General features: G+C 37.0%; 2 protein-coding genes across 2 annotated transcripts in view; one reads left to right on the top strand and one right to left on the bottom strand.

The window, feature by feature from the left end:
• The window catches only part of LOC131426560 (carbonic anhydrase-related protein 10), a 211,287-nt gene that overhangs the window by 94,573 nt on the left and 104,137 nt on the right, over window positions 1-12,577 (bottom strand). The window lies entirely within an intron of this gene.
• On the top strand, window positions 4,990-6,083 carry LOC131428661 (uncharacterized). The gene is made up of 3 exons (XM_058592708.1): window positions 4,990-5,186; window positions 5,250-5,433; window positions 5,496-6,083. The coding sequence occupies exons 1-3, from the start codon at window positions 5,098-5,100 to the stop codon at window positions 6,081-6,083; spliced, it is 861 nt and encodes a 286-aa protein (XP_058448691.1). The 5' UTR covers window positions 4,990-5,097.

Here is a 12,577-nt window from a genome sequence, read left to right as displayed (position 1 = left end):
TGTCATAGAAATTAAGATATTAAATATGCGAACTATAAGATGGAAATATGGAAGGAATTGAAAATATGAAGAAGGAAATAGAAAATAGTCAATATAAAATAGAACATACGAATTGAAAAATAGAAAAAGAAAGTTATAGAATAGAAATTATAAAACAGAAATCAGAAATTGGAAACTGGACATTAGAAATTAGAAATTAAAATTAGAAAAAAAGTCGATAGAAAAAGGAAGTTATATTCTATTTTATAACTTTAGAAATAAGAAAATATAAAATTAGAAATTAGAAATTAGAAATTCGAAATTAGAAATTAGAAATTAGAAATTTGGAAATTGGAAATTAGAAATTTCAAAATTGGAAATTGGAAATTGGAAATTGGAAATTAGAAATTAGAAATTAGAAGTTAGAAATTAGAAAATAGCAAATATCAAAATTATAACTTTTAGGCAATTTTTCGATAACATTCACCAGCAATGCTAGCCTATCATAGACCAGAAAAAAATATCCACAAAATATTTATTACGATTAAACTTGTGTTGTCGTTCCTATTCTGTGCTAACACAATCGTAAGATGATCATTTTTCACGTACAAATTTAATAAGATTTTTAAACCAGCATGTTTCCGTATGGAATCCGAGTGGAAGTTTATGTTATGGAGACGTGCTCACACACACCCGAACATACACAAACATCCGTAGTCTCACTGTGCGAATGACTAATGGTACCCGCTTTCGCACTGTATTCGACCAAATTCCAAACAATCGCACAACTTCATGCAAAAAATATCCCATCACAGAAAAATGAACCATTTCAAAATAATAAACCATTTTTATGAAATATGAACCCGAACCCGAACAGTCGACCTACGAGTGAACGGGAAACCAACAGTAACAATAGCAACAAACAACAACAACAACAAAGTGGCCTGCTCCGTTTGTGCCATTAGCAGTGTGTATAGAGTAGCCTATCCCAGCGTGCACAACACAAAACACAATCACAGTAGGTCGTTTTTCGTCGTCGTCGTCGTCGTTGGCGGCGTCGCTTCTTCTGGCTGTCACTTTCGCCTGTTCACTAATGCAGACAATTCTGACGTGGAAAGAATGTGAAATAATCGCTAGTGGGAGTGGAGGAGGGGTGATGAAAAAAGGTGTGAAAGTGGAAAAATAAACAAGATCTCCCGGCGGCACATCATGATTCCCTCGGGAGAATGCCGACGGTTTGATGATTGGGAGTAGGAAATGAAGGAGTGCGCTCCTAAGGCCATCCGTCTCCATCGGTTCGGAGGTTTTTGAAGACGGGAAAATCACTTTATTCATGAGATTCTTTTTTTTGCTTGAATGGTACACCGGCATTCTCACCGGTCGAGGGCACCTGTTGGCGGAAGTAGGGGGGATCTTTTTTTGCCGTACTTCAACCCCGACGACGATGACAACCATTCCGATGAATGCCGAGCCGGGACAAAAACCGGAAGCTTTACATATGTCATTTGGGGGATTCATTTTTTTTTTTCTTTCACACCAATTCGTTTCTGCGGGAGGTTCCGGGTTTTTTTTTGGGTGAGTTCCAGCTAACTTCGTTTGGTATGTGGGCAGTTTGAGACACGGAAGACGCGTGGGGAGAGAAATATGCCGCCGTCAAGAATGTCCCCGGACGTGTTTCGAGATTTGATGACGAATAGTTGGACTTGAAATGGGAGATTTATATCACACTAGGATAATAATTCAATTCTCCGGGTCTTTCCCGGAACGAATTGAGCTGTTTTGTGAGAGGGAATTGTCGAAGTTCTGTAACCTAAATTGAATCGGATGTCAGCTGTCATAAGGTGATGAGATATGATTTTTATTGACATTAAATAAATTAAAGTATTTTCTAAAAGTTTTAAAATCAACGAGTATCAGAGTGGAAACCTTTCGAGGCGTGTTTGCGTTTCCCAAACACAGACGACGATTGTTTCTTAGTCAACGACTTGTCGGCTTCGCTCATTGTAGCTTGTGCAATTGTCGCTGCTATTTCGAAGAACAAATTCTTTGGCGTGAAACAATGGCAATCAGTTCATAGATGATTCGAAGTTTTTGATATTCTGTCAAAATTTTGCAAACAAGGTAGTTTTGAGAATCACTCAGATTAGAGTCTACACGCCATGCTAGTGTCAAACCATCCACGAAGGATACTTTTCAGCTGGATGACCCATTCGGCTGACATGTCTCATTCGAGGAGAACTCGTCTAACATGATTCGATGTCGACGAAATCAAATCAAGTAATCTTTAAGCCAGTACACCTTAAATTTCGGACACTTTTCTTGCAGTGGCAAGAAAGACGCAGCCATAACTGATCAAACGAAACTGTCAAAATATGCTCATCCGTTTATGATAGTAGAAAAACGAATCCTTTAATCCCTTGTCACTATTCGAAATCCGTCATGGAATGGTATAAGGTATAAGAGGTCAAGTACGTGCCAAAAACAGTCAATCCCACTGCTGGAACTTTCACGTGACCTGCTATCTGGGCAGTCACACATGAATGTCACATATGACAGCCATGACCAAGCGCTGAATGAATGCAGCGGTGACTGTCATGTTCGTATTGGACCGTTTGTCAAATTTCAATTTGCTGCTGTGAAGGCGATTGAAAATCGTAGTTTATAGCTTCTTAAAGGTGCGTAGGGTTGTCAACAAATGCACAATAACAATTTTTGAAAAACTTTCATATAATTATTAGATAGAAAGGAAAGTCAATATTGATAAGCAATTACTGAATTTGAGGTTATCAACAAACCAAATTTTTGAAAATCTTTCAAATATTAACTGGAAATGGAAGTCAATGGTGATCGAAAATTATTAGATTAAAATATTTTCAAGATGCATAGAGTTGTCCTCAAACGAAAATTGACAAATTTTGGAGAACTCATAAATTTTTGGATGAAATGAGCAGTTACTATTCATGAAAAATCTCTAGAAGCAATTATTTTCAAACTGCATAGGGTCGTTCAACTACTTAAATTCAGTTTCCAAATATTAATTGGATGAAAAGAGAAGTCGAAAGCCATCGAAAATACAGCACTTTATCATATTCGTAACAGTCGATACTATTGTTCTCCATCGATAAATATTGGACTATTTTTTTCATTTTATCGTTAGGATGACCTTTTTCATACGAGGGTGGTTTAAGAAACTGATTGATGGAGGTCAATCTTGTCATGTTCAGATTCTTAAATACTGTGTCCTTGTCTTGTTGTAAATGTATTCGAAAAATTAATTTTCGTTGATTATCAACGCTACGAACCCTTATAAATGCTAAAGTTTAATAATTTTCTGTCACTACTGTCCTCCCTTTTCATTAAAAAAATATATGTTTATTTTTTGAAGTAGTTTATTTCCGCTGGTTGACAACCCTATACACCTTAAAAACGTAAAATTCTTACAATTTTAGACCTATTTTGACTTCTTTTTTATTCAGTATATGTTTGTCATTTTATCTGAAGTGGTCCATCTTCGGTGGTTTAAAGACTGTCCCAGAAAGTATGGACGCAACCAAAAACCGCTGCCATTTCGCAATGGTTCAGAATCTGTCAATTTTTATGGCTGCGTCCTGTTATTTACACTCTTCTCTAACCACTTGTGCAGTTGTTTATTCGTTTTCATTAGTTTGTTTCGTAATGCGTGGACTTTCAGCAGAACAACGTCGAAAAATTGTGTACAAATGGGGCACAGAACGCGGACTGTCACTGAGAAAGATAGCAAAAATGGAAAGAGTAAGTGAAAAAGCCGTGCGAAATGCAATCAGGAAGTTTGGTGAGGATAAACCGAAAACGGATCGAAAAAAAAGGTCCTGCTAACCCTCAGTTGGATAAACGTATACTGAAGGCGTTCGAGCAAAAGAAGGAGGATTCAGTTCGGGATGTGGCCAAAAAAGTGGGCACTTCGAAGTCAAAAGTTCTTCGTGCTAAAGAACGTTTATATCTTTGAACCTATAAGAAGCAGAAAAACCAAAACGTAGTCCGAATCAAGAAGCATCGATCATGCCGAGGGTTCGAAAGCTGTACAATACGATTCTTGCTGGAAATTTGAACTGCATAATCATGGACGACGAAACCTACGTTAAACTCGATTACAAATCCTTGCCGGGACCACAATATTATACGGTGCGATAAGAGCAAGTGTTAAACCAGTCCGAGACATCGGTTGAAGTCGAAAAATTTGGTAAGAAAGCTATGGTCTGGCAAGCAATTTGTAGCTGCGGTACAAATTTCGAAACCCTTCATCACCACTGCTTCAATGAACAGCGAAATATACATCAAGGAATGTTTACAAAAACGACTTCTACCCATGATTCGAAGCCACAAGGATCCTGTTGTCTTCTGGCCAGATTTTGCTTCTTGCCACTACTCGAAATCAACGGTAGAATGGTATACTACCAAAAATGTCACTTTCGTCCCAAAAGACAATAATAATTAGTAATGAAAATAAATGGCTTCGAAAATGATTGATATCAACATCAACGCATATTCGTGTAAAATGAAACTCACTACTAGGTGGATTGGGCACGTTTTTTTTTTGCACAGTTTTATCCCGATACTCCGAAACCGGAAACCGGATTCGAACTGAATTCAATAGTAGGCTTTTTTGATGGAAGATTGCATTTGAATTTGAATTTATGCACATCGATTTAGTCGTTTCTGAGATAGTCGAGTGCGTTGTACACACACGTACACACAGACACTCCGTTATTTGGTGGCAAAGTCGGTTTTCGCCGTGACCTTTCGTTACGGAAAAGGCGAAAGGAAAGTTTAGCTTAGTTATACGTTCTATTTTTTCACCAAAATCTCCCTTTCTTTCCGTGTACATCACGGCTGTTTCGCCAGTGTACCAAATAAAACGTCAAATCATTGCCTCAAATCTCAAAGGTTACTTGGATCCAATTTGTATCGTGCAACTCGTTTTCTCCATGGTGACAGTAGAAACGCCCGGTTTATTTACTGTCAGAGAATAATCACCCTTATTCTTGATTACGACGTTTCGAATTGATTCGATCGAATCGATCAAATTCTATTATTGATTTCGATCGAAGAAATCCGTTATTCGAACATCGCTCGTTTAAAATGTCAACTCTAATCTCAGTAACGTTTGACTCCAAACAAATCGCTTTCTGTATCCTAGATACGAGATTTTCACGTGGCGGAATTAACATGTAAGTGATTTTTGTTTTGTTTCTATAATATAATTTTTTTCAACTCAAATTCTTGTTTTCCAGGGATTCAGTAAAGATAAAATCTACATCGAAACAACAATTCGCGCGAATGATAGCTTTATTGGAAACAAGACCGGATGTTGCAAAAGGATTTTCGAAGGTGAACGTTGTGCCTTTCTGGAATTCTTTGGCAACGGAATTAAACAGTTTGGGACCGCCTGTCAGAGACACAACAGGGTGGAAAAAGGCAAGTTTTTTTAATTTTAATTAATTCATTCAATAATAATTCCTCACTATTTTATATTTTAGGTGTGGTGTGATTACAAGTCGAACCTGAAGAGAAAACTGGCCCACAATTCGAAGGAGCTGCGTGCCACGGGAGGCGGACCTAACAAAGTGATAGAGATTTCTGAATTGGAGGAGCAAACTATTGCTCTGACTGGTCTCAGAAACACAATACAAGGTGTGCAGAACACATTGTCATATGGTGCATTGTCATTAGATAGTCGTGATAAGCAAAACTTGGTTGTAGACAACATCCAAGAATCGTTTATTACGGATAATTCTAATGACAATGCGGATGAGGAGACCACTTGTTCTAAACCAAAACGGTTGAAAAAATCGACCCTAGATTTGCTGGAACAGCAAGTTGCTGAACAAAAAAAATACCACGAAACGGTGGTAGACGCTCTTAACAAAATCCATATCAAAATGGAAGATTATGGATATAATATGAGAAGAGTCTACAAAACATTGGATAGCATGGCTGAAACACAAAAGTTAAAACTCGAAGAGCAGCGACGCCACAATAAAGCACTAGAAACAGCATACAAGGAAAAATTACAGCTAAAACGAGAAATACTGGAAATGCAAATAAATTATATAAATGACAAATAACGAGAAAACTATCTATTGAATACATTAAAATGAATTTTAAATGAAAGATTCAAATACAATCCAATCCAATTTTGTTACGGTAAATTCCAAAATTGTAACAGCTGTTCGTTCGGTAATTACTACTATTACGATATAAAATGCTTCACCCAACAAATATTATTTTACCATGTAAAAAAAAGTTTGAACTGACTTATTTAAAGAAATATGCAAAGTGCCAAGCTCATAGTAAAAATTTATGTGTTTATTGCATTTGCATTTATGTGTCGTTGTATTGAAGACAAACGTTATGCAGGGCACAAGCAACATTAACTATACTGGCTGCCTTCTCTGGAGAATAGTGTAATAGCCTGGCACCTAATATGCATCGAAATCGATTTTTAAGAAGACCAATAGTTCTTTCGATTATATTTCTTCCTTTACTATGCCTAATGTTGAAATCGCTTTCAAAGCTACCATTTTCTGCAGCACGATATGGAGTAACCAGCCATGGTTCGGTTGGGTAACCTGCATCGCCTGAAACAAGTTTGCATTAAAAAACTAAACAATCTTCACGGCAATAAAGTTTACCAAGAATATTACTATTTGTATCTCCGTTTCTATAGTTCCTCTCAAAGAATTGACGAGCAAAGCTTATTCTTCAGATGTGAGAGTCGTGATTAGATCCTTGAAATGTTGCATCAATAAATCGAATTTTTTGTTGGTGATCACACATCTTCAACATTCAAACATGATTTAAATTAAATTATTTCGGCGAACTTCATTACATTTACTTACGATTAAAGCATTTAAACTATAATATCCTTTACTATTATAATATAAGTTTTTGTCTTTAACTGGAGGAATTATCTTAATATGTGTTCCATCTACACACATTACTATGCCTGGTATTTCAGATTTTTCATAGAAATAAATTTTTGACAGGCGCTTTTCTTCGTCCGTCATCTCGAGTGATATCCACACTGGACAGAGTACTCGTTCCATTACTACAAGCGTTTCAGCAAATATTTTAGAGAAAGTAGGTTGCGATATGGCAACGTTGAAATCCTGTCCGGTTCCGTGTTGGTAGCTACCCTCAGCAAAAAATCGAAGAGTTGCAGCTAGTTTTTCCATGGGTGATAGACCACATTTTGTTATAAGTGGAAATTCATGTTCTATTTCCTTAAGTACATATCGAAATGCACTTTTGGATAGCCGAAAATGTTTCATAAATCTGTAAGTGAGAATCACATCAACCATAGATAGTTTTCATAACCTGACTAGTAAACTTACAATTGGTCTGAAATATCCATTAAATTTAGTTTAATTCTTAAATTTCGACGAATAGTCCTTGTTGATGTTTCTTCTTCAGCGTATAAGCCCAGCATAACCGTTTCCATCTCACACAATAAACTGTTCTTGCTCAGCACCAGATCTAAATTTTTAGGTTCATTGGCAGCCAGAGTATGGCAAAGCAGTTTAACACAATCACTGAACTAATGCCACAATAATTTTTATTATGGTATACAGAACATGCGAAAATTTAAATTTCATGGAATAATTTGGTTTTGACATATATCACTTCAAATTTACACGCTTTTTCGTGTTTCCATGGATTTTGCAATACAGCACATTCGATCGAGTTCGAAAATTATATTATTGATTTCGTTCGAGAAGCGCGTTTCGTTAACCTCACTAGTAATTGGTATTGCCCGATGAATAAAAATTCGAATATCGTAACAGACATATGTCAAAACAAAAATATTCCGCAAAATTTAATTTCGTTAACTTTAACATTTAGTAATTTATGGAATCAATATAGGCAGTACCTAATCAAGGCTTAGAATTCATCATAAAGTGTGTAGATGTGTGTATGTAGGGCGGCGGAAGACCTATTGGAAAGGCGCGCAAGCCACACCTGGAAAATCTCTGGGTGCTGAATTCCACTCTTGAAACTGGTTTTTTGCTTTTCTCAAAAAGTAAGGTTATGGAAGCACGGTGAAAATCATGCCCCGGAGAGCCTCGTGTTATACCATTCGAATGAGCTCGACGAACTGAGAAAATATCTGTGTGTATGTGTATATGTATGTATGTGTATGTGTATGTGAAAAAAATATACTCTTACTTTTCTACGAGATGGCTGAACCGATTTTAACAAACTTAGACTTAAATGAAAGCTACTCTTGCCCCATAGAAAATTTTTGAATATCGTATGGATCTGACTTCCTTTTCTGAAATTACAGAGCGGCGAGTGTAAAAACTGCAAATTCAATAGTTTTCTTTTATAGAAGAATATGTAAAGATAAACTAATTTCTCAGAAATAGGAAATAAATTTCTTTATTTCACAGATCAGCAAGTTGACTACACACAAACTCACATCGGATATACTGGTGGTTGAAAATATTCAAAGTGGGACTCACTCAAGAAGAAGAAGAAGTGTTTGAATTTTCAAACCGTTATTTAGATCGATGCTGAGTTATAAAATAGTCCTCTATTATTCTGGGAGCGTACAAACAAATAATACTATTTAAATACGTTCGTAACAAAGCACAACGATTCCGCACCTTTCATCGGGAACAGGAAATTTGAATATTGTCATCCATCGAATGTGGAGTTGCTCTCTGCCGTAGAGGTGATCATGTTGCATTTCTGGTTTTGGGCCCAACCCCAGATAGTAATCAAGGGTTTCAATGTTTTTATTTGGTTCTTAAACAACCTAAATCCAATCTAAAGTTGAAGATAGGCTGGCTGGAGAAGCTCAAAACTCAAAACTTAACGCTTCACTGAATTTTCAATTTCAATATTTCCAGTTTATAAAACTGAACGAAAAAAAACATTCCAGAAAATCTTATGTGAACACAGCTCCAGAAAAACTGGAAAAACTGCTCGAAAAAACCACTTAAGAATACTGCTTGAAAACTGCTCGAAAAATAAAAAAACAACTTTTATATTTCAAATATAGAAATTATAAAACTGATTAGAAAAACTGATCGGAAAATAAATTGCTGGAAAAATTACTAGATAAAACTGTTTAAAAGAAACTCTCGAAAACTGTTTTTAAAAAACCCTACTCGTAAATAATATAAATATATATATATATATATATATATATATATATATATATATATATATATATATATATATATATATATATATATATATATATATATATATATATATATATATATATATATATATATATATATATATATATATATATATATATATATATATATATATATATATATATATATATATATATATATATATCTTCCGTTTCCCGGTTTCCAATTACGGAAGTACTGGAAATAGTGATGGAAAATTAAAACGGAAAATTACTGGTGTGGATTATAATACATACAATAGTACTTTGAATAGGTTCCTTAAACAACATAGCTTCCACGAACGATGCGTGGACGTGGACGCGGAAAAGAAAACGGAAGCCGACTCCGAAGCCCGGTTTTGGAAACACAACCGAGTCCTCCAGCACCTAAGCACGTCTTTCCAACAGTGTTTAAGAAACCAGAACCGCGGTGCAGGCACGAATGTCTGTTACTAGTATTTGATTTTTGTTGAACACCTTTTTTTCAGCCACGTACTCAACTATGTAATTCCAGAAATGAAGTACTCTTTTCATCTGTGCTTGTATATGTTAAATTTTTATGTGTTTTCTTTTTTTGTGGAGTGCTTGATTAACAAATAAGGGAATAAAATCATCAAAAATTAAACTTATCTCCTAAATCCGCAGCATTGAAATCACGTATTTATTATGGAGTAAAATTCCAGTCGAACGTTACTAATAATAGTAATGACATTTAAAACGAGTGATGTTCGAAAGACAGAATCGCTCGAACGAAATCGATGATGCAGTTTGGTCGATTCGATCGATGTAACACGAAACGTTATAATGAAAAACAGGGGTGTTTAGTCATCAGGCAATACTGTTTGTTAACCGTCAATCGAAACGAGAATCTCGAACGAAATCAATAATTGAAATTTCGAACTCGATCGAAAGTATGCTTTCGAACGAATTTCAAAAACGAAGTTATTAAGAATAAGGGCGAATAATTTTGATCGACATTCTAGTTAACTGCACAAAGAGAAGTCCGTACGTACCCGCGGTACACTTAAGCAAATCAATTTACAACTCGAAAACATCCCGGCAAACAGGCTGGCGTGGAAAATAACTGCGATTTGTAAAGTCCATAACAACAACGTACGTACGCGCGAGGAGCACAGTTCAAACCCCTAAACCGCACATTCAACAGTGTTCCCTCCTTCCCCTCACCCCGTGCTGGCGAGGGATTTGGTTCGAGTTTCCAAGTATTTCTCTACCACTTTCTCCATTATCACCATAATTGATAACGACACCAGCTCAGTGCAGCACAATCCGGTGGCGGCGATACGACCAACGAACGCAAAATGGTGTCGATAACTGGTTCGGGGGTTCGGAAATGATTCGGAAGTTCCGTCTGTAGTGCATGCAGCCATTCGAGCCGCGGAAGCAAACAACGAAAACACCAGTTTCGCACGCGGTTGGCCGTCCGGTCTGAACGGATCTTTACGGAAATCGCGCCTGTCGTCGATGTTCTTAACGACCCTCGTTTGGCAGCCAAGGACGAGAGTAGGGGAGCAAAAAAAATGAAAAAAAAAGAAACTACATTAAATAACCAACCTCCCGATGCTGGCAGGCAAAATCGACGAACGAACCCAAATTATTGTTATCGAATGATGCTGTTCTTTCATGGGGTCTTGGCGATACTATTGGGAAGGAAGAGAGAAAAAAATCTGCACTTCGCAGGCCCCCGTCGGTCGATGTACTTACGACTGACACTGCATTGCATCGGAGGGAAAAGCGAATGGAGCGAACTCGATCATAACGAGGCCATTATACTTGGTGTGTGTTTGTGTGTGAGTAGAGAAAGCTCGTTCCTTTCGACCGTCAGGACGAAGACGACGACGACGATGAAGATGATGGCTTTGTTGATGGTGGCAGGGTTATAACAATACAAATATTTTATTTATAACCGATTGCAAATTGCTCTGCCTACCTACCTTCCTAAGCGCCACAAACAAGTGGCGCTAGAATTTGCTTCGTTCCGAAGGGTTCCATTTATGGGCGTTCTGGCGAAGAAATAAACAACCATGCAGCTCCTCCGGAGCGGAACGAAACTGGAGCCGCTTGGTTAGGCAAGTTTCTCATTGCCAACCTCTCCTATTAGACCAGACTCAATGCCGTAGATGTTTTCATCTGAGGTAAGCAAATATATTTCTACTCTGTTGTAGCACGTCTGATTTCATTCGATCTTCCACCAGCAGAACTCGTTGCACATCAAAACTCAATTTTATTGATTAATTGAGTGTATCGGAATTCGTAGAAGATAGTTCACCAGTTCTCCGGTTTTCGCACGAAGCACACAACGCTGGGAAATTTGTAAGCGCTACGGAGTGCATCTTCGATTTCCTTCTTTTTTTCTGGTAATGGTATGACATTTGATGGAATGCACCGTCCGGAATCGTTCGCTGAAAGTAACACGAAAACCCGACTCTGGTGCGGTTTTCACGGTTGATTGATTTCCCGTAGGATCAATATTCGATATGGTTAGGAAACTGTATCGTTAATTATGATTATGCCTTTGAGACACTGAGCGAAGAAGACTACCTAAGGCAGGACCTGTCAACTGTATTCAATTTCTAGTAAAATATATCTTTTCCTATTCCATTTGTTTCCTGTTATAAATAATACATCCTTCGCGACCACTGTTGCTAGTGGACATAGTTATACCAAAGATAAACACATTCAAAAACTCACTGTCCCATACGATTCGGCAAAATGTCATGGAAACAGTACAAGTTAGAAAGGAAACAAACATATGTTTACATTCAGCACCTAATGATTTCTTGCTTCAATAAACAAGCATTGTCATAGTTACGACACATGCAGCGATCAGACGCTTGTTGTTTTACTTCAAATTATGATTGAAATGCAACCAGAGATGCCAGGTAAAAATTTCAAATATCTGCAGACAGGGTCTGTAAATCTGAAAAAAAATCTGCAGTCAGCAAGTATGTCTTGCTGGCAGCTATTTCTCTATAAAGTATGACACGCAAAACTGACTTGGCGAGCAAAAAAAAAAAAAAAGGTCGCGGAAATTTCAAAAGTCTGTAAAAGTCTGCGAGAATTTCAAAAGTCTGCACAACAAAAAATGTCTGCAGCACTATACTCCAAATCTGCAGATTTACAGACAAATCTGCAGACCTGGCATCTCTGAATGCAACTGACAGTGAACGGAAATCATCGAGGGGTCCTAAAAAAATGATACACGAGAAATCGCAGACCACTCTTTCTTTAGTGTATCTTTGGTTAAACCGCACCCGAAAATAATGTTAAATCCGAAAATAATGCACTGAAAAGAAATAATTTTTTATTTATTTCATCTTCGATTTAAAAAATGCGGCATTGAAAAAATGCGGTCAAACGTCGTCGGTCAAACTTTCAATTGTCATCTTGAAGTAA

Source organism: Malaya genurostris, chromosome 1 (assembly GCF_030247185.1).
Source record: "Malaya genurostris strain Urasoe2022 chromosome 1, Malgen_1.1, whole genome shotgun sequence".
Taxonomy (NCBI): domain Eukaryota; kingdom Metazoa; phylum Arthropoda; class Insecta; order Diptera; family Culicidae; genus Malaya; species Malaya genurostris.
The sequence above is the reverse complement of the archived record's forward strand: the minus strand, read 5'-3'. Positions and strand labels throughout refer to the sequence as shown.